Source organism: Spodoptera frugiperda, chromosome 15, assembly GCF_023101765.2.
Source record: "Spodoptera frugiperda isolate SF20-4 chromosome 15, AGI-APGP_CSIRO_Sfru_2.0, whole genome shotgun sequence".
NCBI lineage: Eukaryota > Metazoa > Arthropoda > Insecta > Lepidoptera > Noctuidae > Spodoptera > Spodoptera frugiperda.
This window is the reverse complement of record NC_064226.1, coordinates 13,349,063-13,374,317: the sequence shown is the minus strand read 5'-3', so window position 1 is coordinate 13,374,317 and position 25,255 is coordinate 13,349,063. Positions and strand designations below refer to the sequence as shown.

At 33.7% G+C, this 25,255-nt stretch overlaps 2 protein-coding genes, 1 long non-coding RNA gene and 1 other non-coding gene across 9 annotated transcripts in view; 2 read left to right on the top strand and 2 right to left on the bottom strand.

Annotated features, from left to right (window-relative positions):
* Nucleotides 1-11,453, top strand: part of LOC118269957 (17-beta-hydroxysteroid dehydrogenase 13-like) — a 157,936-nt gene extending 146,483 nt beyond the window's left edge. For all 4 annotated transcript variants that reach the window (XM_050698631.1, XM_050698632.1, XM_050698630.1 and 1 more), the window contains exons 2-7: nt 1,458-1,605; nt 5,548-5,699; nt 6,445-6,622; nt 8,296-8,481; nt 9,110-9,292; nt 11,201-11,453. In XM_050698631.1, the coding sequence (XP_050554588.1) occupies nt 1,458-1,605; nt 5,548-5,699; nt 6,445-6,622; nt 8,296-8,481; nt 9,110-9,292; nt 11,201-11,278 (925 nt within the window). In that variant the 3' untranslated portion in view covers nt 11,279-11,453. The remainder of the gene's footprint in view (nt 1-1,457; nt 1,606-5,547; nt 5,700-6,444; nt 6,623-8,295; nt 8,482-9,109; nt 9,293-11,200) is intronic.
* LOC126911463 (uncharacterized) lies at nt 9,537-9,882 on the bottom strand. The gene is made up of 2 exons (XR_007706000.1): nt 9,798-9,882; nt 9,537-9,764 (listed from the first exon to the last, which is right to left on the bottom strand). It is a non-coding gene; the product is annotated as an uncharacterized LOC126911463 (long non-coding RNA).
* Nucleotides 11,454-11,581: 128 nt separating the features above from the next.
* LOC118270012 (calaxin) lies at nt 11,582-23,993 on the bottom strand. 3 transcript variants are annotated; one of them, XM_050698635.1, is made up of 7 exons: nt 23,836-23,993; nt 19,029-19,255; nt 15,332-15,431; nt 13,005-13,267; nt 12,520-12,642; nt 12,047-12,164; nt 11,582-11,969 (listed from the first exon to the last, which is right to left on the bottom strand). In XM_050698635.1, the coding sequence occupies exons 2-6, from the start codon at nt 19,250-19,252 to the stop codon at nt 12,059-12,061; spliced, it is 816 nt and encodes a 271-aa protein (XP_050554592.1). In that variant the 5' UTR covers nt 19,253-19,255; nt 23,836-23,993; the 3' UTR covers nt 11,582-11,969; nt 12,047-12,058. The 3 variants fall into 3 exon arrangements, with proteins under 3 accessions (XP_050554592.1, XP_050554591.1, XP_050554593.1); XM_050698634.1 differs by lacking the exon at nt 11,582-11,969 and having other exon boundaries at nt 11,981-12,164; nt 23,836-23,992; XM_050698636.1 differs by lacking the exons at nt 11,582-11,969; nt 19,029-19,255; nt 23,836-23,993 and adding an exon at nt 17,862-18,259 and having other exon boundaries at nt 11,981-12,164.
* Nucleotides 12,831-12,940, top strand: LOC126911544 (U6 spliceosomal RNA). The gene has a single exon (XR_007706048.1). It is a non-coding gene; the product is annotated as a U6 spliceosomal RNA (small nuclear RNA).
* Nucleotides 23,994-25,255: the final 1,262 nt, after the last annotated feature.

Genomic DNA, 25,255 nt, shown 5'->3' with positions numbered 1-25,255 from the left:
AAAATAAAGTAACTATAAAATAAAATCATATTATATACGGACATTGAAACACGTGAATTAAACTATCAAATAAATAATTATTTACCTACTAAACAACGATGATGGGCTGATAGTATTGTCTGACCGCATTTATAATCCTAACATCGACACTGAAATCCCACCATAGAACTACTGGTAATAAAATCATACAATAAGTACTGGTACCTAATAATCTTAATAACACATAATTTTAACTATACCTACTTTAATATTATATGATTAATATATAAAACTGAAACGTTTGTTTGTTTGAACGCACTGATCTCTGCAACTACTGGGTCAAATTAAATTATTATTTGTGGGCTGGATAGTCCATTTATCGAGGAAGATCCGCAAAACCGCATTGGCTACTATAAAATTAAATCCATTCCATTTTGTTTAAGTTCAAAAAACATTCTATCTCTTTTTCTGTTTGGTCGTAATGATGTATGTATGTAAAAATATTATTAGGATTTATTACATACCATAGGTAAAGGACAGGGACTCGCAAAACGTTTTGCGACTAATTTAGTTTTTTTAATGATTGTATAGGTATCAAGGTTTTTTTACGTCACACCCAGCATTATGGGACAAGTATATGAGTAAGGTGTAGTTCACACTGTAGTAGTGGTACTGTTTCAAAACTTGTATTTATAAAAATAAATGTTAAGGCCTTATGAATCTAATTTTATCTTCCACGTGGAGGTCACTTCTACTAAAAATATATACTATTGCACATTATATGCTCCTAATACTTAATACATCTAATCTAGTATCTATAGTTCGAATATGTCTACCAAAAAAGGACTTTTAGTTTAGTTTAGTTCAATAGACATTATTTAGCATTCCTATATAGCTTATGCGTTTTAAATCCTTTTTACGTATTCAAGTTATCTATCAATAAGATAAAACAAATCTGTTACAAATTACGTACATAATTTAATCAGCGCTCAGATACAACACATTTCAGAAAATATGACAAATACCTAATTAATACCTAATTAAGTAATTAGTTTAAATATAAGTACTAATTATTATCTTCCATCAAATTTAGTTATAAATTACTATTTGTTGTAGGTAATAGGAAGAAAAGAAAAACCAAACAATAATTTTGAACTTACGAATTAGTTCACACAATTATCATATAGGTACATACATAATACTTCATAATTTATTGCAAATATAATTTGTAGGTCTTGTTTACTACTTGTTTTCCTTCTAATATGTTTAGTTAGTACTACAGACCATTCGACTAGTCTGAACGCACCTTTAAGCACATTAAAAAATCGTATTAATAAAATTCTGTTCTGAGTTCTCGTCGAGGCCGGCCGTGTGCTATTTTTTTTAAATCGATTCGATATTTAAATAATATCGATAGTGGATATTTTTTTTTAATTTTCGTTCCAAATTGTGTTTTAAAAGAAAATGAAAATTTTCAGGGCTGAAGAACCACAAGTTATTTATGTGTTAAGGATTATATTTGAAGTAATATGGATGCTCTTACGACTGAACTTCGAGATCATCAAAGCTCTGTTTAGAGTAGTGGTGCCACAGGACCGTAAAGATGTTACAGGAGACGTTATATTGGTGAGTAACTTTAATATCACATTTATGTATACAGAATATTTCCAATTGAAATAAGGTTGACCCCATTATTAAAACCAATAAAATCATCTAACTACATAATGTATCAATTTTATTAATCTCGATGAGTTTCTTTATATCCTGTTGAGATTAATAAATCAGATAGATAAGAAAGGTTAAAAACATTATGATTATGTTAAAAATCGAAGAGATGTTTAGACAGACTTATATTATTTTTGAGTAAATAACATCTTTTTACTATTTGCAATGGCAGTCTATTATTACAGTTTATACAGCAATTCATTGTCCCTTAACTCACATAAAAACCATGGCAAATCTCATTCTAAAAATAATTAAATACCTAGGTACTAAGTGTGTTGGTCTAAAGCCCTGTCAGATAATTAGTTAGTTATAATTTAAGAAGATACACTTCTGTATGTGATTCGGGATAAGACAGATAACTAAACAATAAAATATAAGTACTTCTGTGTATGATGTATTCTTATTTGTACCTATATTACCTACATTGTATAGTGTACATTGGCCATCACGCTTCGTTTTGTGATCTGTTATTTATAATCTAGTTCTAGATATTTAATTATTTCGATTATGAAATGTTATTAGTCCAGATAATAATTGATACTAAAATTAATCTGCGATAATTGTTCATTGGCGTAATTCAAATTGTAATTAAATAACAAATTTTCTCGGTCATATGATTAGAGTATAAATCTAATTTACCCTATTTCAAATACCTGTCCATAAAAGTACTTAGCTTTCGCAGAAACCTTTAATTCAAATGTCTTCAGTATCAAGGTATCTGTCCCACTGCTAGGTAAATTCGTAATATCTGGAGCTGCGAACAACCTAACGGGTTACCGAGGCTCTGGATCGAAGCAGGAGTAGGAAAGGGGTGGTTTTTAGTCAGTAAGACTCCGACACAATTACTCTCGTCTCACTCAAGGAATGATTTTCACCCCTCAAAAAAGATAAATTCATAGCCCGAGTCTAAACTTGGACCTATATGCAAAATACCCTTCACTGGTAGATATTAGTTTGAGTGCATCAAACTTATTAACAGCCTTGAACACTATGAGCAAAATAAAGCTTGCTTACACTGGCGTATACGCGAACATTATTGATGTAGTTTCAAAAGGGGAAGATAACAGTTTATCTACCTATTTTCATTATTTCGTTTATCAGTATTGTTGTTGTTGAGAGCGAGTCTATTGTCCAGCCAAAATACTGGTGCCACATAATAATTTTGAAACTCGAAAACCTTGTTTCTATAAATCGATAAAATACTTAAAGCAGAATAGTAAAAAACATGTGAACTTGACATTAACATTGCGTACAATCCCTTTACCTGTATACCTATTTAATAATGTAGGTACCTAGTTTTTTATTTGCTCACAAAGGTACAAAAGTTTCTGTGAATAAAGGTTTAAAGCATGTACAGCAATTATTATAGTGTAGGTACATTCCTAAACAGATATTAATTTTTATTTTTATACACATTCAAAAAAAGAACGAGGTTCTTTATTTTAAATGGTCTTGTTGCTGTATTACAATCACATTGTCCATAGTTACACATATAACATAGTAAATACACTTAAGTATTTACTCAATATGTTGAAAAGAACTTTCTGAATTCGATAACAGGAGGTGCAATTTCAGCAATTATTTTCAGCTCAACAGTTTTTGTTTATAAACTGTGGAGGAACATACTGATTATCAAATTTTTAATAAAATTTTCGATAAAAGCTCAACTAGATACGACACACCGGTAATGATCGTACTCATATTCATAAGCAGCGTGCGCGTGAGTTGAAACTTGTAGAGCTTTTCTAGAAAAAATCACGTGAGCAAGACGTCTGCTATAATAAATTTAATAAATTATTGGTTTAATTAAATATTGATTTATTTATTAAAGTCAATGGACATTAAACATTTCAGAAACAAAGAAATTATATTTAAGAAATTATACTTATGAATATTACATTATATATAATTAAATAATTTTGTATTTCTTTGATTTCCCACGTTAAAAATAAATAAATATACATTTTGTTTTGTGATAATGCATTATGCATGTAGTATGAAATGAGACAAAAGGGTTCAAGAGTCACGGAAATAACTTCGCACAAAGAACGTCTTGGCTAATATACCTACGCAATATACTTAGTTATTATAAATGTGGGAAAGCCATGCTTCGCCACGAATAGGCCGGCTCGACCGGAGTGATACCACGGCCTCACAGAAAACCGCCGTGAAACAACTTGCGTTGTGTTTCGCTGTGTGAGTGAGGTTACCGGAGGCCCAATTACCTCCCTTCCCAATCTTCCCGATTCCCCAACAACCCTTAAATTCCTAACCCCCAAAAGCCGGCGACGCACTTGTAACGCCTCTGGTGTTTCAAGTGTCCATGGGCGGCAACGATTGCTTACCATCAGGTGATCCGCCTGTTGGTTTACCGGCTTATTCCATAGAAAAAACTTATCTACTAGTTCAGAAAAAAAAACAATGTCATGGTTTGTAATAATATTGTACAAACCTGTTATAATTATTATTTAACTGTCATAATAACTTCTTAGGTAACTGAGATCTATTGTCTAAACTACTTATTAAGGGGACGATACTTCTCATGAACTTTGTTACTTAATTGTCTCGTATCAAAGGATATCTTAGAATATAAACTTGAAAAATTAATCGTGTCTGTATTATGGCTAACTGTGCCGCTACTAAACTTAAGTTTACGGATTCAATCCCGTAGTTTGACTTGACAAAGTATGAGAATTACTATCAAGTTAGGGGCTATGTACGGCAATAGACTCGCTGTGTATGAAAATAAACTAATTAGATCCATACATTTTTCGTATACAGAGTTAAATAATCTTGGTATGTCTAGGTTACCATTTTTTTTTCTCCTAATATAACAATATATCTTATATCTAATAAGTATACATATATCTTCTGCTTTATTTTATTGCGCGATTATTAGACAACCTATGATCCCTTTTTTTAAAAAAAACGAACCTGACCAATTTTTAAAGATGCAAGGTGCTGCATAAAAACTGCACGGGTGTCGCGGTAGCTGGGCAACCGCAAATTATTGTTGTTCCGGGTCTAGGTGTCATGTGTATGTGAACTTGTATGTAAACGCACCCACGACAAAGGGGCCTAGTGTGGGGCAAAATTATAAAAAAAAATGGAGATTATATTATATATCTCTATCTGTCTATCACTAAATAACAAGCCAGGGAGCCGCTATTATTAATTCATTTTTACCTCACTCAGATACAGATTACTGAAGTCCTATCTTATCGCCGGCTCATATGGACTTTGTAACCACTTCACGAACAATAATTATTTCATAACGATGTAGTAACAACTAATTATTTCGTTTCTGCATTGTCAGCATGTTAATTCAAGATAAATAAAAGATAAATTGTATGAACAATGTCGTTGTTCCTTTTTACAGTTTGTTTGTTGAGTAAAGATTTTGATAAATAAAAATCGATTAGGATAGGTAATGTAATCTATTATTAATATGATCTTATTACAAAAACACATTTGTTTTATTTAGATAGATACCTATATGTCTTACAATTATATAAAAACCACTAATGTGTTTACTGAACCTTTTAATTTATTTAAATTATAATTAACCCTTCGTGTGCCGGAACGCGGATCCACGCGAGACACAATGTGTTTTCTATTGTTGTCTTATATACGAGATATTAAAGTCAAATCCATAATCTTTAGGTTGAGACCCATTTCAGGCATTCCTTTTATACAGTCTAGAATTATAACAAAAGAGTACAAAAACTTATCCCTAATCGCAAAACCTAACAACCTTTCATCAGTATCATAAGTACCATTTCATCAGAACCTCTCTTCCAGTCATCTTTCACCAGTATACTGAATGCAATCTTCGTCTTCCAGGTGACTGGTGCTGGTCATGGAATGGGCCGCGAGATCGCCACCAGATTCGGCAAACTTGGTGCTAGGGTGGTGTGCGTGGATATCAATGCTAAAGGAAATGAGGAGACCATCTCCTTGATCAAGAAGAACAAGGGGGAGGCCTATGCTTATATGTAAGTATTATTTTAAGTATCATTTTGGGAGCATTCCTGCTCCTGTGGAGCATACTACTCTGGTGGTAAGAGCTAGATATAGGTAAATGGGCGCGTTTGAAACGTCCACAACGCTGGAGTAGCTGCCGGCCTTTTAAAAGGAGTGTAATGCAATTGTTTTCTCGTCTTTGACATTGTCGAGTGATGTAGTAAACATTTTTATCTAATTCCGAAAAGGGAGGAGGTTCTTTCAACTTTTTTGTTTTTGTTATTTTTGTGCCTCTCAGATTTAATTAAGTTTTAAATTACTGGCGTGTTCATATTTTTTTTTTTATTATTCTTATTGATTGCTGCCGTATCCATAAAAATCTGTTTCTATATTTTAGTTTTTTACAAGATAAATAATAAATAAATGTGACCTGTCAAGTTCTACGAACTATGTGACTATATACGGCAATTAATCTTATTTTTTACCAATTTTATATTCATCATAAATTAATAAAATTATTCAAAGTCGACGGTTTCTGATCTGACAAGCTTTTTCGTATACATAATTCACCATTTTCAAAATAAATTAGTATTCATAGTTCTCTTTTTTACTATATATATAGATTGGATCATAAGAAGCAACAAGTAGTATCATCATCATCTTAACGTTATCCCAGTTGCTTATTTTCGGTGCCTAGGGCCGTTTTTCTACTTTTGTCTCTCCTTGTAGTATGAACCTAATAAAGTACTAAATATAGTATTTCTACCCATATTACAGATGTGACGTCACAGACAGAGCAGCTGTTTTCCAGCTGGCTGAGAAAGTAGAAAAAGACGTTGGACAAGTTGACATCCTCGTGAACAATGCTGGAATTATGCCCTGCAAGCCAGTGCTGAAGCAAACTGAGAAGGAAATCAGAGCCACCATGGAAATCAACGTCAATGGAAACTTATGGGTAAGTGAATTTTAACATATTACTTGCTTGTGTAGAAACATTTTTCTATTTTCAAACATCGGGCGAAATCAAAAAAGGCATTATAACATAATGCAAAAAAATACGTTACACTTTCCGTGTATAAATCAAAGCAGAAACTCCTCTTTATATTTTAATATTAACCATTAAAATACCAAAACATAGTCATATCTCAAACAACTGGATTTAGATCTGTTTCTAGGCAAGGCAAATAACGTTGTTAGTTTTTATTTGGCAAGATTTATCATTAATTGCACAGATATCATTCCTATCTTCCTTCTTAAAAATAATAAATAAGTATAAGTAACAAGATTTGTTTATAAAAAACACCACTAACATAAACATTGCCAAAACAGTTAATTAATATAATAACTTGTTTATAACGAAGCATGGTTTAGCCGTTATTTAACTAGACAAACGACATAACGAAATAATTGTTGGCAATCAAGTTTTTCAAGTTCAACCAGTAGTCGAACAAGTTCTTGCAAAGTATTTCGATTGTTGGTAAACTTAGCTGACAAGTTGTGTTGGTGTCGTAGTCGCTGCTCTGCTTAATCTCTTACCAACTCGTTTTGGGGCCAAGACCTAATTCTAACTAGGTCCAAATCTGTCTAGTTGCCATGTAAATTTGTTGTCGTTTGTGTTTAAAGTTCACTCTACAAGTTGCTATAGGCTTTACCACATTCTTAGCTTTCTGTTCAAAGCACTATATTCCTGAATTTAAATGAACAATCCATCACCAATAATAACTTTACGGCACGTAATGCCATTGTACAATGTACATCCACTTTTCACCATCTGTCATACGCTAATGGGAACAATTCCTGACTCCGTGTTACTACTGAGAATTTTTGAAAACGCGAAAATAGCCTAGTCATATTTTACCGGACCTGGGAATCAAATCTGGGGACGAAATGGGAATGGACTGGGAATCGAAACTGGGTCAGTCATAGGGTCCCCCTCGTCTGGCAGTCGCACTTGCGACTACTCGACCAACGAGGCAGTCTTTTGCATGCAATTTTTTGAGCAGGCAACCTTTTACACGTTTAAAAACACTTAGTCGTAATAAAGACATACCTATAAGAACCAATAAAAATATATTTGCCCAAACAAGTACTTATAATGGAATGGTTGCAGGACCATAATGTTTTCCAAGTTCCAAGTACTTAAATGTTAAACAGTGAAGGTTTTAACAAAAGAACCTTAATCTACTTTGACAGTGTGAACTTAACCTTTATGAATGCGAAATTGGTACTTAACTCGGTCATGCTCGATTTTAATTAACAAAATGATATTTAATTATGTAATATGGAGGTTTTATTTATAAACACGGTCTTATTGTGCGATTTTCCTTAAGTTGAAACTTCTATAAATAAAAAGGATGATCCGAATCAAAGTTTAGAGATGGGAGCAAATACATCATTTCTACGTATGAAAAGCACCTAGTAGTGACGTCACGCGATATTTCAAATCGATACATCTTTAAAAGTATTTATTTGTTTCCGGAATAAAATAAAAATACGTGTCTAATATATTTAAAAATAATCTGCAAGACGGGCATTACATAAAAAAATTGTCATCTACCCAATTATTTGGACTTTAGTTTGGCATTTGTACAGCTGCACCCGGGCCTAATGATATGTCCTCTATTCCAGATGATCCAAGCGTTCCTACCAGCCATGTTGGACCGTAACTCCGGCCACATCGTCGCTATGTCCTCCATGGCCGGTAAAATGGGTCTCCGTAACCTTGTACCTTACTGCGGCAGTAAATACGCCGTCAGAGGTATCATGGAATCACTCGCCGTGGAGCTTCATGAGGATCCTAGAAATACTAATGGGGTATGTATACTACATTTTGCTTGAAAATAATGTTATATGTTAATATTTGACTCAATCACTGGTTCAGAGTCAAAATCAGAGGTCAGAATTAATATCCACCAAAAATAACAGATGGCTTCATCTGGAAATCAAATCTTCAAAAAAATCAATCTGAAATCTTGGTTTCAGATCAAAGTCTCCATCAATCGCTACACGAGCCATTCAGGCATCTGCAACTAATTGTATTTTAATTTTCTCTTCCAGACTCAAATTCACGACTATCTGCCCATACAGTGAACACTGGCCTTTGCATCTGCATCCGCTTCGAGGCTGTCATGAAGAAATGGACTGAGGAGACGCCGCTGACCAGATCGTAGATGCCGTTCTTAGAGAATACCACGAGATTACCATTCCTAGTGACATGTACTACTCAAATAAGGTAAGGGAATCATTATCATCATTATATATCAGGACGTCTCGACAAAAGCTTCTCCAGTTATTCGTTTTATTTATTTATTTTTAGCTACGGCCTCTCTACCCTCCTTCTACTCCTCTCTGTGCATAGCTTTCTGCCGCCAATTCTTAATCATTCTTATCCAGTTTTTCATAGTAAATTAAAAACTCCCATTTACTTATTTATATCAAACAGATCAAATTCACGACTATCTGCCCATACATTGTGAACACTGGTCTCTGCCACAACCCTCGCATCCGATTCGAGGCTGTCATGAAGACCGTGGACCCAGGAGACGCTGCTGACCAGATCGTAGACGCCGTTCTTAGAGAATACCACGAGATTACCATCCCTAGTGACATGTACTACTCAAATAAGGTAAGGGACTCATTATCATCATTATATATCAGGACGTCTCGACATAAGGTTCTCCAGTTTTTCATTTTATTCATTTTTAGCACATTCGTCCCACTTAATAAGAATAAGTACCTCCCTACCCTCCTTCCGACTCTGTCTCTGTGCATAGCTTTCTGCCGCCAATTCTTAATCATTCTTATCCAGTTTTTCATAGTAAATTAAAAACTCCCATTTACTTGTTTATATCAAACAGACAAGTAACGACATCTAGGTATCATAAATGACATAACTGGAACTAGACGTATTTTCTCAATAAATTATTTCTTTAATTGCCATACCCATATAGTTTAAGGTGTACAAGTCTAGAAATAGTCTTATTTATTATAACATTTTATTTAAATGGTAATTTAGAACAAACTGCATAAGGTCAAACAAAGTTTGGATACAATTCATAAGATTTATGAGGACATGTAATTATTATATTATTATATACCTGACATCAATAAATGTCAAGATCAAGAAATACACTTTGAATGTAATTTTTCTTATTTATTACTATTTTTTGCTTCGGATTCGAAGCAGGTACAAATATCACTCTGTATTATTTAGCTGTTTTAAAATACATATTTGCAAAGATCATAAAAATATATTGCGAATAATACAATTTATTCTGAAAAACCACTTAATTTTCCACTTTCTCAATTAGTTTTAATCAATTCTTAAAAACTTAAACCAGATAACTCATGATATCTTTGTCATTCAAACAACAATTTTCGTTGAAAGTTTCCATTAAAATCTAGAGCATATTTATTTTTTTTTAGTTTTCTTACTCACTTATTTTAAAAGTTAGAGGGCAGGACACATTCTATAGACCTCATTTTTCCACTTTGGAAGCGTCTATCTTTCAAACGATTGATTTTGACGAAAAATGGTTTTAGGAACCATGACGTATTTTTTAATGTCCTATCTATAGACAACCATCACGGATAGGTTAGACGAAAAAAAAATTTTTTGAAGAGATGCAGTGACCGCGCGCTCTCCGCCCTCTATCTCGAAAACGGTTCACCGTATAAAAAAATTTAGACAAAAGTTGTAGAGAATTTTGTATTCTACAATATTGGTATTAAATGCAAATACCAAAAACCCATTAGGAAATGAGATATTTCCAAAAAAACGCAAAAAAACGATTTTTGGGACCTTTGGACCTTAAAATTTAATAGTTGCTTACACCCTACCTTATGTAGGTTTTGAGACTAGTTTTAGGGGGTCAATATACAAGTATATACAAAATTACAGCTATATCTCGAATTCCGAGGTGAATTCCTAAATTGACTGGACTATAAGTTTTTGACTGCTAATAGAATACTGTTATGATAGGCGTTCAATACATATATCCAGAACTTATAACCTGATAACTCAGAGATCAAAAATGTGTCTTAACCAATAAGGAACTAGGTATATTTTGGACATAAGTAAATACTCATATTTGAAACAATCTTAGTTGTCCGAAACATTCTATTATTGTTTTTCGTACTTTGAATGCTCGTAGCATCTAGCATCACTGACGGACAGACTAGCTGGCTATTTATTTATCTATATGTTGACATTTCAAAAGAACCTATTTATAATTAATTGGAATAAATTATTTGACTTATACTTCCATAATATTTAAATCTAAATCTGTCTTAGTTGTCTCAATATTCCTATTTCTTCCATTCTAACGAGAGAGAGTGAGACATATTAAATTAATTATTATGTTATCGGCTTAGTCACGTAATGTTTTGACGAGGAACTCGACTAGTTTCAAGCCATACTATACCATACTATACTACAGAGGCTCATATTCATGAGCAGCATTCCGCGCCACACGACGCGGCGACTGTCGCGCTGCTACTCAATAGTCAATAAATTTATCATTTTTCTTTTCAGATCTACAACCTATTCCCGCCATCAGGTGGCAGGATTCTGACTGACTTCATCGGCACTGGTCTGGACCCCCACGACTAATTTAACTAAAGCATACATTGTAAATAAAAACATTAACACATGACATTACTAATTTTGTACGTGAAATAAAAGAAATTGTTGGTTTGATAGAAAATGTTATTTAATACGTCGTTCCTCGTGTAGTTGGTAAACAGAATTAAAATGGATTTTTGTCTATAAAGAACAAACAATTATTTATGTTGTATTTTGTTATTTTCCTTTTTTTATCGTTTCCTATCCTTTTTCCAAATTTATTTTCTTGACACTTATATTAATTAACTAATTATCTTATATTCGTTTATACATATTTTGTCACTCTTCACATTACGATGGAAAACGTTTAATGACTAGAAAATCTTATAAAAATATGGTACAAGACTAACAATATAACATTTTGATATGACTCGGTAGGCATCTATTATTTATCCTGATAATGATTGGTATAATATAATTATTAAAAAAAGTAATCTTATCTACAATAGGGATGATGATAGGGTATGAAAATTAAAAGTCTATTTAGTCTGACAGTTAGTTAATGATTATTAGATATGTACATTTTTATTTAAGTACTGTTATATAATAAATAATACATAAATAAAACGTATTAAAGTTTAGGAGTGGGAGCTAACTACGTCACTTTTGAGTATAAAACATACACAAAAGTGACGTCACGCGATATTTCAAATCAATATACCGTAGAAAGTACTTGTTTCTATAGGAAAATATTACATACGTGTCTATCGTTTTAAACCAATCAATCGTCGTTACAATAAAAAATTAGTCATCTACCCCATTATAATTCTACGTCTTATTAGTAAGAGTTTTGAGGAATGTAGTCGTGTGTCTCTTCGTGGGCAGACATTGGCCAAATGCTTCTAGAAGCAGAGGCTCCTGCTCTACCGCTTCTCTGAAACATTCAAATAATATATTGAACCTTCCTTCAACCAGTAAGGCAATTTTAATAGTTTTAAGCCTAATCTTATTCAAATGTTCAGATCAATATATGAATTTTATTGACAGATTTCAAAGTTTTCTGTTATCTTTAGTTTTCATTTGCTGCTAAATACTAAGGGTGCTTTTCACCACAGATGTGCTAAGCTACGTTGTTGTGGATGCGTTTGTCTTCCACCCATCATATTCATTGGTATACATAGCATAGCACTAGTAGAAACGGACACAGTTAAGCTATGATTTTTATATGAAAAGTTGCGTGCTATGGAATCTAAATAAAAAACTTAATTTGCTCTCTGGTACCTACTGACCTGTAATCATCCAAAGAGACCGTTCCATCTTTATCTACGTCTAGTTTCTTGAGTACTAGTTCCACTAGCTCTCGTACTCCTTCATCAGGGTCCTCATCGCCAGGCTGCTTCAGTAATGAGTTCCTGGTAATAAAATTATAACATTAAGTATTCCTCACAAAATAACACCCTAACAAAAATATTAGTTTCGTTCCTTGTCCACTACTTAGCACTGACTATTAACATAATTTTTAATGATCTTTAAAGTTAAACAAATGTGAGACATACTAAATTAAGTCAAAATAACAGTTTGCTCACGTAAATGTAATAAGGTACTACTTGCTTAAACAGTACATTTACTAAAATTGGAACGATACAGACAAGATAAGCAAGGCCCCTGCGCAAGCATGACACGCAAAATTGTGAAGCGTAACACATTTTTGAGCTTTTCTCAGTATATTTACGTGAATAAACAGTTATCTTTACTGTAAATCCTATTATCTTACCTTAACAACAAAAACATTTCTTCCCTCGTGATAAACCCATCATTATTTAAATCGTAGACTTTAAAGCAGTATCCTATTCGTTCCTCCATGTTTCCTTTGAGTAACACGCTGAGCCCCTTGACCCAGGACTCAAATCTCAAGGATCCCTCTCCTCCAGCCGCACCTCTCTCCCAGGTCATCCACATACGCTCCAGGATGGCTTCTTCAGTGACCAGGTCGAAGGTATTGTGCATCACATCACGGAAGGTGCTCTGATCTATTCCCTGAGGATGGTGGAGAGATACATACAATTATGGCGTTATTTAAAAAAAAATCAAGTTAAAAATGCCGTCAATCGTTGAGGATGCATATGAGAGAGTGATTAATGCATCTAGAAGAAGCGAAAGAGCTTGCAAGATTGAAGAAGACTGCAGAAAATGGGCATTTGGGCTTACGTCGTCTCTGTTTATCCTATTTGATTATGTGATGATAATGTTTACTAATATTTGTTAATATTTTATTACCTTGAACTGATATTACTTGGTTTCTTTACATTTCGTGACTAACGAATGAACATTTTAAAATAGGTAGGTAAATGTAAACATTTCTTATGTTTGTTTAAAAAAAAATATTGCATAAACTGCAAATTATTTTACCTAATCTCTATCATAATTTGCTTCCGTATTCCCCTGTTCATGCCACCATAATAGTCGTCAACGTCATTTTAAAATTGAACCAACCATAATTAAGTTAAATGCGCTGGTAATTTGTCAGAAATGTCTTCTTCATTTCCTTGTTGTAGGGGAAATTAAATATGATAATATCCTGCCCTTAGAATAAGTAGGGTACAGCGTGAAGCTTTCTGTAATTAAAATTAAATATGGTGTATACCATATTTGATAACACACTAATATTATAAATGTGAAATTTTGTTTGGATGTTTGTCCGTCGAACGAATTTTGATGAAATTTGTGTAGAGACAGAGTATGAGCTGACTTTGGGTGGTAAGATACTTTTTATCTTTCACGGGAATGCGAGCGAAGCCCTGACAGAGTAATGTAACACTATTAGAGACACATGTATAATTTGGAAGAAAAAGGTAACAATGTATTCCCTAAGTTTCAGTAAAAATAAGTTTTCTTACCCAGTATTTATCACAAATGTAAAGTTCTTTTTAAATTAAAATAAGTTTTGTTTTTACCAACCGTCACAGGTAAATGTTAAAGTTTAAATATAAGTACTAAGATTTCTGTTCACATCATATGTGATGTATAGTATTATCTATTAATGTATAGTATTCCATCCATACCCAAACATTCTATACATACTCTACTCAATATTTTCACATAGATAACCCCATTACAACTTCATAGGCGGGATACATAGCGCGGCCTAATTCCGGCCCCTAGCCATATGCACGCACGCAATGTAAGACTTCGCACAAAGATTGCTACCGTGCCATGTACCCAACTGTGATACCGTGATGTTATTGCCAATAAACAGTAATGGTTCCAGAGGACTGAATCCCCAGTTTTTTGTCGAAGTTCCGTATGAAATATTGGTAACGGTAACCTAGGTAGGTATAAGTGAATTTGTTTCTTTTTGATAATGAAACTGTACAACTGAACGTAGGTAGGTAATTATTAAAATAACTCATTAAAAGTATGAAAAAAAAATTGTGTCCCCGTAAAGTTCAAAAGGTTTAAATATGACTTTTTCTTGGTCGTTGATATAGGTAGGCAAGAAAAGCTACGGCAATCGGTCTTTTGTTCAGCCCTTCGCTAGAAAATGAAATTAAAATACAAAGTAATGTGCAATAAATCTACGGAACTATTAAGCTAAACATCAACTCACACTTGCCATTTCTACAATAGGTACTTTTGCAGACATATTTATAGTTATTACACAATTGCACATTTCAAAAGTAATCGTATTTGAAAAGTGAGGTATTAAATTTTTATGATTATATTTGGTAGGTATTGTTGGTTAGGCAAAGAGCTGTTTGTTCATTTTGACGCTTTTGACTCTAATAGGTACTGAAGATTGGGTTTATATTTTTATTTCTGTTTGATTCTCAGATCGTGATAAGATTGCTCTTATTGCTAAACTCTTCTATAATTTTTCATACTCGTATTCTTAAATTCTTCGTCAATTTTTTAGATCCCACAATATTAAGTGAAGAATCATATTAAAGAAAAGGGAGTCAGTAATGTGTTGACATCTTAAAGAGGAAAATAGAAGAAGGAAATACACTACACAGTCTCGTATTAATTTGATACAACGACAGGAACAAGATGAAATATCCTGTCAGAGAAGCCTCTGATATTAATTTGCAGGTCAATACTTACGTCTATCTTCGGTGGATGTCCAATAGCGGAGGCTGGGGCCGCCGCCTGAGCAGCTATCACTAGCCGGCGGTACATCGTATACAGAGCTTCTATCTCAGCTCTGTAAATTAAAAACCGAGATATTTTATGTCCCAGTTGCCTCCAGGTGGTAATTAAATAGGCCGTCTTTGATTTATTGATTTATATCTTTATATATATAATTCTTCTGTAAGTGTGTATGTCACTGAACTTCTTTTAAACGACTGGACTGATTATAATGAAATTTTTTGTGTGTGTTCAAGGGGATCTGAGAATGGTTTAGATTCACAATTTTGTCCGCTGGACAATGTTTTTTTAAATAATTTTTAATTTATTAGTAGTTGTTGATTTTGGAATGTTTTACATTGGATCGGACAGACGGCGCTACCATCGCAGTGTCAAATATTAATGACGTTAGATATTGTCATAACATTTGAATAATAATTTTCATCAAAATGGTCCAGAATGTTTTAGCTTACGAGTATTAAAAAAAGTTTAAAATTTTCAAATTAAAGACGTGTAGACAGGACAACGTCTGTCGGGTCCGCTAGTCTTTATATATATAATTCTTCTGTAAGTGTGTATGTCACTGAACTTCTCTTAAACGACTGGACCGATTTAGATAAAAAATTTTGTGTGCGTTCAAGGGGATCTGAGAATGGTTTAGATTCACAATTTTGTCCGCTGGACAATGTATTTTAATTAATTTTTAATTTATTAGTAGTTGTTGATTTTGGAATGTTTTACATTGGATCCGTCAGACGGCGCTACCATCACAGTGTCAAATATTAATGACGTTAGATATTGTCATAACATTTGAATAATAATTTTCATCAAAATGGTTCAGAATGTTTAGCTTATTAAAAAAGTTTAAAATTTTCAAATTAAAGTCGTGTAGACGGGACAACGTCTGTCGGGTCCGCTAGTACTATATAATTTTCCAAAATTGTATCTATATCTAGGCAATTCAATCATTCAGTAAGTTCATCTAGTATCATCAACTCATATCAACTTAAATCTCTAAGAGCACAAGAAAAGTACAAGAATGTACCTAATCGCGCTATAACAGTACAGACCGCGGCAAAAACAGATACCTAAGTAATAAATAGAGACCGGATAATATGCAACATAAAAAGCTTGAAATATGCATGCAAATATGCATGAAAAATGCCTAAAATATGCACGAAAACTGACAGAATATGCAACATTAAATGAGTTTTTTTGTTTTGTAAATATTATTCCTTTAGATTTAAGTAGTGTTGTTAGTAAATACTTGTCTTATGTTTTACTTTATTATGTATGTATCATTTTAATTTACTGTTATTTGATGAAATAAAGAAACTATTAAGTTTTATTTTTTTATTAAAAAATCAGCATACATTTTTTATAGAAAACTATCCATTGATCGACACAGTAACATGTAACATTATTTAATATTTTTGTAAACATTAACAATCAAGTATTGTTCCAAATGTTCAGTGGTAAGATTATGTCTTCGATCATTCAAAATACTTTTATAGGTCGAAAATGATCGCTCCACATCTACTGAGGTAACTGGGCAGAATTTGAGCTTGGGTGCTATGTTAGCGCTTATATTATCTGGCAAAACTTCCGTCGGACCATTAATACCTACTGTAAATTATAGCAATAATATGCATCATCACTAGATATTAGTAAAAATATGCTATTAGCCTTAAAAATCGCTTAAATATGCAAATGCATATGCAAATATGCAAATGCATATTATCCGGTCTCTAGTAATAAACAACGAAAAATAATGTACTACAAGTTAAAGCAAAAAAGGCTCGTAAAAATCATGTCTATGCCTATCTCATTGTTCACAAGAACACAATAATTTGTCCGTTTTTACGATTAAATATGAAGGCAACAGAGTTCCTCGTAAACTAGGCAGATTGGTATCACGCAGTCCTTGTACGTGTAACCTAGTGTTCTGCCAAATACATGCGATTACAAAAAAGTTCGGAGCCAAAAAGTATGTTCTATTCGTGTTTACTTGAACACGAAGCTCTGTCACTAGGGTGGGTTTTGCCTACCTACGCAAAAGTGTTAATATTTCAGCATAAACATGTTTTCCCTAAAATACTTGAGAAAACCTTTTAGATATTAGGCTACACTGCTGTTAACTTTATAAAATTCATAAATAAATACAACATTTTCCGCTTGAAATTGCAGTACATCTAGCTAGATACTCATGGCTTTTTATAAAAGTTTAATTAGAAAATTCACTGCCCATTAAAAGTTTTCTGCTCAATAATTGCACGAAACAAACAAAAAAAGTTTACCGTAGCTTTATTCTATAGTGTTATACATAAAAAAAATATATAAATTTGTAAGTTTCTGAACAAAAGTTGCTAATTCAAACCACAGTAAAAAAAATAAAAATAAAGGAGCAAACTAATTCCAAATTTAAAAACTTTAACTGGCCAGAAAGAAATAGACGTCACAAAAAATTCAAACATCGAACATTTAACACTAAAACCGCTGCACTCACTTGCTAAAATGAGTTTGTTTATACAGGGCATCAAGATGTTTCTCTTTTAGTTTCTTGTTAGGCATCATTGCACGCGTTTCATACTCGGGACCGTAATATTTTTATTCACAAGACGACCTACTCGGGTCGCCTGAAACCGTCTACTGAGCTACTACGAGCTACGAGCAGTGCTACGAGCGACTAAGGGACAAAACCAATAGTAACCTTCGATGTTTTATCGCTCACAAATTGAATGGGTTAATTTGGGGTTGAATGCGTGGTGTTAATAGACGCGCTTTTTTATTAGGTTGGTATGTTTTCCCCCATTTTTGCCCTTTTCATGTTTACGATGCATTTTAAGGCGGTTTGAAATGTGTGGCGCGACGTTTTATGGGCACGGGTATCCTTTGAAATCGTTTTTCGTTCTATATGGAATGCGTTTTGAAAACTCATAAGGGATATTTTTATGTTAAAATAACACACTAATAAAAGTAGATAGTGAAACAACTAGGTAGGTAAGTACCGTATCTAAGTTTGTAGAAATTTTTTCAGAGAAATACGTCTACTAAGGTTATGTAGGTTACCTGAAAACTTATACTAGAACATAATTATTTACCCTTCACTACTTTTCGCGTCCAATTAGAAAACTACATTTTAGAAGTCTAGCCAGTAGTAGGGCACGTCACGTCAAACGTCATTCAGCTCCAAACCACAGCTCATGCCAACAACTGAATAAACAACTCTATATCATGTCCACTTTAATCAGGATTATTTTTCATTTTCAATCGTACCTAGGTACAGTTCCTTTTTTTTGTTGATGGGAGAAACCTTCTAAAGGCGCCTAGCTATTTGGGGATATAAGATTAGGGATTGTGGGATTATTACTCACTAAAACCACCCCGGTGGCCACCCTCTGCACCTGCAAGGGGCACCTGATCCTCTTATAGACCTGCTCCGAAGTACTTACAACTCCTGCCTACCCAATAATAGTATTGGGCCTAGTACTATAGCTATAGTATAGTATCTTACGGCCAATGTCGTAAGAGCGGCTCTAGTAGACTTGAACCTATATGTAAGTTTGTTTAAATTGTTGTAATAGATTGTTACCTTTGCAAATGTATGTTCTATACCGATTTGTAATTCACATAATAAAGAATAATCAAGAAAAAAGTAAGTACTTAAACTGACTTGGAAAACCTGGTGGTCTTGATGAGCATTTCGAAGACTTTCTGCGGTGGTTTCCCGCTAACTACAGGCTTCTTTCCTTTGGGCTTGGGTCTCGGAGCTGGTGCTGCCGCCTGGTTCTGTGGACGGTCGGCTGCGTGCCGACCAGCTGACAGGAACAGGCGGACCCCACGAAGAGCTATGGCACTGGCCGCCATGCTAATCTGCTTGCCGTCAGCCATCGCCATTGTCTGTTGGTTAATCAAGAATTATTTAGTAAGGTAAGGTCATAGTTGAATATTTTGAAATCATGACCAAACGGTCTTTAAGTATTTATTTATAAGGTGTACCTTTTTATTTGCCCATTGACAACAGAATTTACAAATGAAAAATATAAAATGAATAGTATTTTTACCTAAGTTTATCAGATTACTTAATTCAGTTCAAAAGACATCGGCTTAATCATCAATTCTTTTGACAAATGTTGGAACTCATATAACTATCAATCTTTGTTACTTTTCGATTTATTCGGTACAATGCTTTGTGTGAGTATCAAAGAAAATCTAAATTTCTTTTTCTTTCAGCACATTAGTAAAGGCAAACTATTTTCGTAGAACGTGTAGCATACCACAAATTCCTTGTAGCCATTAAGCCTGATGCATAGTTTCTGAGTAACGTGCTAACCTAGTTCAAACAGTTGGTGCGAGGTACCGACTACTGCCGATTACCGAGCTGATACAATGCTTAATTACTAAGTTAGTTAGCAACTAACTTTAGTTTTTGCCATGTAGGTAGGGTAGATAAGGTCGGCGATTTTGTATGTTCGTTTTAAAGCTGCATTTTTACCAAAAGTTTTAGGTCATTTAGAAAATAAAACGAAAGAGGAGCCAGGCATTGAAATAGAGGCAGTCTGTAAATATAAGTCTAATTAAGAAAATACTCCGTTTGCGCTTTTGTTCCCACATCTCCCATGAAAAGCTTTTAAATCGACACACTATCATTATCAGGATTTTGTAAAGTAGCTATTACTTTTTCAGGAGTAGGTACCTTATGAGTAAAATCGAAAAAATAAACAATTTCATTTATTTCTATACACCATTTTTATTGAGGGGAAAATCATCCAACATCTAAAGCGGGTGAGCCTTGGGTAAGGCGCGAGAGAGTGTCAGACTCTTACTGACTAAAACCACCCCGTTCCTTCTCTTACTTTGAGCCGGAGCCCTGGTAACCTATTAAGTAGTCCGCAGCTCCGATATTCGTATCCACCCTTAGCACACATCCAGTAACACATGTCCTTTATGTATTACACAGCCATAATTCTCACAATTCAAAAATAAAATAGCGCAGACAAAACCGACGCATGACATATTATAGTCGAACAGATCCACCTAACGATTGTTTTATGTAGTTTTGATATAGATTTGCAAAAGTTCCGTCGTGTTCCACGTAAAAACTACGCGTGTATAGGTAAATCAGTATTTGTTTCCAAGGAATTTATGTTTTCCAGCAATAATTTATGTGCGACATGAAATATGTAGTTGTAAGGAAAAGTTGTATTAGGTAACTACCTAGCTACTATCAGTCGCTTTTTTATGGCCATGTCTTTGCAGTCAGCGGCACAAAAAGTCGAGTATTTCTTTGCCATTTCGCTTATTTTCCTGGGTGATCAGTTATCCTATCTGAGTATATAATGATTAATTTTTTAGTTTGTTCATATTTCTTATAGGTTACTAATATTTGTAGTTTGAAAATCTATTCTAAATGTGAGAAACAACTACAGATATTTTCTAAAAAATAATTTGTTATTCCGAAACGAATTTATCAATTTCCTTCCCTTATTCTTAAATCGTCAATGTTCTACAGTCAACACACAACAACTGAAATCCCAATTTGCGTTTGAAAACGTATATTTCCATAATTATGGAAGAAAATTATAAGTTCCATAATTCCAATGCACCCTTATTTAAACTTTCCCTAAGTGACTTTCAACGTAATTTTTCATACCCATTTACTGAAACAAAAACAAAGCTAAATTTTCCTGAACGCCTCAATCTAATAAATTCTCATAATTTGTCAAAATATTACGTTTCCTTATTGCGATTTGGGCGTGATTAATCCTCAATATTTTAGCTTCTTACTTCGATACGCCGATTGTAATACAGTAGTGAAAATATGTCAGTCAAAGAGTAATCACGGTAGGTATATTTGCAGACAGGTCATAATAAATCGAGATTGATGTGTGTTTTGTGCCACGCGCTTCTCTGAATGACAAAATGTTCAATTGCGAAGTTTTATTTTGTATTTAAAAAAGAAGAAAATATAGGCAGCATAAGATTGGTATGTGACATGTTTTGCACGTTAAGAATGCAGATTTAAAAAGATTTTAGGGAAATACTATTTGTAAATTTTTCCATTGTGTTGATAAAATCGACTGAATTATTTATAAAATAGATTAATAAAAAATTTGACTTTTATCGCAATAAATCTACCTACTTATAATTGTATTCTATCTTTTTGAGGGGGAAAATCATTATACATATGTTTTCTCACCTTGAGTAAGCCGAGAGAATGTCAAACACTAATTGACTAAAAACCACTCCGTTCCTACTCCTGATTTGACCCGGAGCCCCGGTAACCCGGCCCTTAGGTTATTTGCAAAATAAATCAGCCTGGAATGACAATACATATTTGCATTTAATACCATTATCTATTGTAAACGATACCTAGTTCCTTCTAAATAAATTTTCTGTAGGTACAATTATTATGAAATTACAGCACCATTATACACATAAATTAAGCCTCGAACCGTTTTAAATTGTCTCCAAAGGCGCAATATTGTGGTGCCTGCTATTTGAAGAACATTTGCATTAATTTAACGTGGCTTCGGTAAATATTTTCATTTTACACGAAATCACTGATTTATTATAAACAATTTGGACACCAGAGGGTTCCCCTCACCGAATTTGTTGAAAGGGTTGTTAAAGAGGAATAAGTACCTACAATAATAATTATTTAAAATTGTAGGTCACACAGCTATTGTTTATTTACTTTTATTCAACCCTAACGTGGCATGAGTCCCACAAAACTCCTCAAAAGGAGGTTGGATATTTTTACTACGTCACAAAGATAGACACAGTATTTTTTTTTTTTTTTATTCTTTATTTTTTAGGGACTTAAATCTCAAAGAGCATGTCAGCCCCATCATAACCTAACCTAAGTTTACATGAACAAATTAACAATAATACAAAAAAAAAGCGAATCAATGGTTACAAAATCAACTGCTGTTTGTTAACAATTATTTTTATAATCAAGACACAGTATTGAAACTACATTTAGGCCATGCCAAGGAATAGAAGCGAAAAAAACTATGATCAGTAGGTAAAGTAGAAAAAAGTCTAAGAATATTTTCATCCGTCAATATACAGGTTGTAAACGGAACGCTCCCGAATATATTTTTTGTTTTGATTATAATTTTAATCGTATATATTTTCGTGTTATTCTTGCAAAATGAACAGCTTTAAGCAGTTTGAGTTCCTTAATTTTTTCAAAATATTACTAGTTTTTTACCATCACCATTTTGAACCATTTGGGAGCGTTCCGTTTGCACTCTGTATATAAGTAAATATCTACAACTGCAAAGCGTTATTGTACAACGATTTATTTAAATAACCATTTTATCAGAATCATAGATGTTATCGATGCACGTATGGCCTATGCATGCTCATATTTGCATAAGAAATCGTACGGTTAGCATATGGCACGCGATGTCCCCATATGTTATCAAATAAATGTATTTTTGTATAGTTTTTAAATGATTTCTGTATTTTATTGGGGGCCTTATGATAGGTTTATGTGACGGGAAATGTAGCATGGAGGTATAAAAGCGATGGTGGTACTCTGAAATAGGGCAGTCGGTGGCAGTATTGGTAAGCATCGGAGGTAACTAACTTAAAATTCCAGAACGCTATTTTATTATGAACTAGCAAACCCGGCGAACTCCGTTTCGCCACCAATGATTTTCCCTGTTTTTTTTTTGCTTTTCTCTGAATTTTCCCTGAATTTTCTTTGCTATAAACCTCACGGAGCTCGAGATCTTTCCAACGAATGCAAAACCGTGGAAATCGGTTCGTGCGTTCTGGAGTTATAGCGTCAGGAAGGAAAACACGACTTATTTTTATATTATAGATAATATTTTTTATTTTACACTTTTTGTAGGTACATTTAAACAATGGTGGACTTAATGCCAATTTGGCATTCTCTAACCGTCAATCTTAGGGTGATGCAGAGAGACACTACAGTAGGTGTAAATGTTGAGTTTTCGTAAAATGGTAACAATAAATAAGAACTGAATTTGTATCGTGTCTTGGTATTTATTTACCTAATTGCTTTCAGATTTAAAAAAAAAGCAAATTACTAACTTATGCAAGATAATCACTAATAACAGCACTAATTCAAGACAATTTTTGCCATGTAAAAGAAGGTCTTACATTGCCTATGTGCGAAAGTAGAAGCCAAAAATTATTGCGATTTTTAAAGACGTAGGTATATAAGTCAGAGCGAAAAAATGCGTTTTTTAATCGCCTAGGTGTAGTTCTAGTAATCCAGTGGTAAAATAAGCATGATCTTTTCCACCCGTCCGTAGGTATCTAATCAGATAATTAAGAAGAAATCATTAAACTTCACTCCGTTTAATTTTACAAAATGAATCACGCAATTCTACGCATACAAACCTCACATACGTTAAACGTATCGAGGAAAAATCGACCAAGCGCCAAAGCGGGACATTACCAAAGCAATTTACTACATAAATAACTAACTATATAGTACTGACCTTCAGTGATTTATGACTTTATTCCCCTGACAATAAGATACACATACAAAACATGTGATTTATAATAGATACAGTGCGTTACACTTTGTATATAGGCCCCGTCGTTTGCAGGTTGCCTAGTAACACGATTTTGGGTGATTCTTTTCAACATGTCATTGATTTTTGCGGCGTAAGAGGGTTAGGTACGCATAGTGACATTGATGAAGTTATGCCTGACAAGCTGTACTGAATTACGAGGAAATATCAGTGAAAAATGGTTATGGGTTATGGTTATTATTTTGTTTGTAGAACAGATAAATATTAAGGAAACGATTTTGAGGTTCATTTATCACGAATATACTCTGTACTTGGAAGTATAGAACCTATCTTATAGCTGTTGTTACAAGTCACGGTAGCTATGACCCTATTTTACCTACTTAGGTACATAATATGTAAGTAGGTGCCTACCCTATCCAATGTGTTTTGTGATACATGGCTAGATATGTATTATTGAAACCACCATCATCCAATCATCCAATGACTTCTCACGCCTTTTCAGACTCTTAATGATTAAAAACCACCCCGTTCCTGCCGGAGCCCCGGTCAACCTTAAGTAAGTAAACGCTAGGTAGTCCGCAGCTCCGGCTCAGGCATCAGCCCTACTAGACCCATTTGTGGTCACATATACCTAGACACCTATTAAATAAACCTTGTCTGATTAGTCATTATCATCACTCAGTTTCCGTCACTTCTATTTTTAATATGGATTACGTAGGGAGGAGGGATTACGTAGGATTACATCTTAAAAACGTTGCCCCGCTCTAAGATTTCCTCCTGTGTCGTGGGTGCGTTTACAAGCATACAAGTTCACCTACACATGACACCCAGACCCGAAACAACAAGGTATGGATCACACAAAGAGTTGCTCCGTGTAGGAATCGAACCTGCTACAGGAGCAAATGCTAATGTGGGGCACGTTTAAAAAAAGAAGTAAAAAAATATAAGAAGAATCTTTAAGCACCAACAATTATTTAGGTAATGTTTAATTTACCAAAGTAATTGGATTTACCAAAGTATCTGCACTAAAGATTGTACCGATAATACCGATACAAAACCGAAACATTATTTAAAAACCAATAAAAATTAATCTTCTTCACTTTTTAAGTCTTATAATGCCATCTATCGTTTACTACTATCACTAATTCCTGTGCGTTTTCACTGCCATCTAGAAGTTAAACGTAATACTTTTTAACATACTTTCGTTCGTTGACGAGCGAGAATATGGAACCTCTTTGGTTTGAAACAAGTATGAAAGATTTTAAAAGAAAAAATAGCTAAACAGGTAAAATAAAAGACTTTCTACAACCCTTCTAAATTGTGTAAAAATGTGTACTATTAAACAAAATTAAAAGTTTTATTTTCAGGAAACGAAAACGTTCGC

What these genes read in the sequence shown, in the direction of transcription:
- LOC118270012 (XM_050698635.1), bottom strand. Translation starts at nt 19,252, where the DNA reads ATGGCGATGGCTGACGGCAAGCAGATTAGCATGGCGGCCAGTGCCATA. An exon ending in GACATCCACCGAAGATAGAC is followed by an intron (nt 13,268 to 15,331) that starts GTAAGTATTGAC and finishes CACCATCCTCAG; the next exon opens with GGAATAGATCAGAGCACCTT. An exon ending in GAAATGTTTTTGTTGTTAAG is followed by an intron (nt 12,643 to 13,004) that starts GTAAGATAATAG and finishes TTTTATTACCAG; the next exon opens with GAACTCATTACTGAAGCAGC.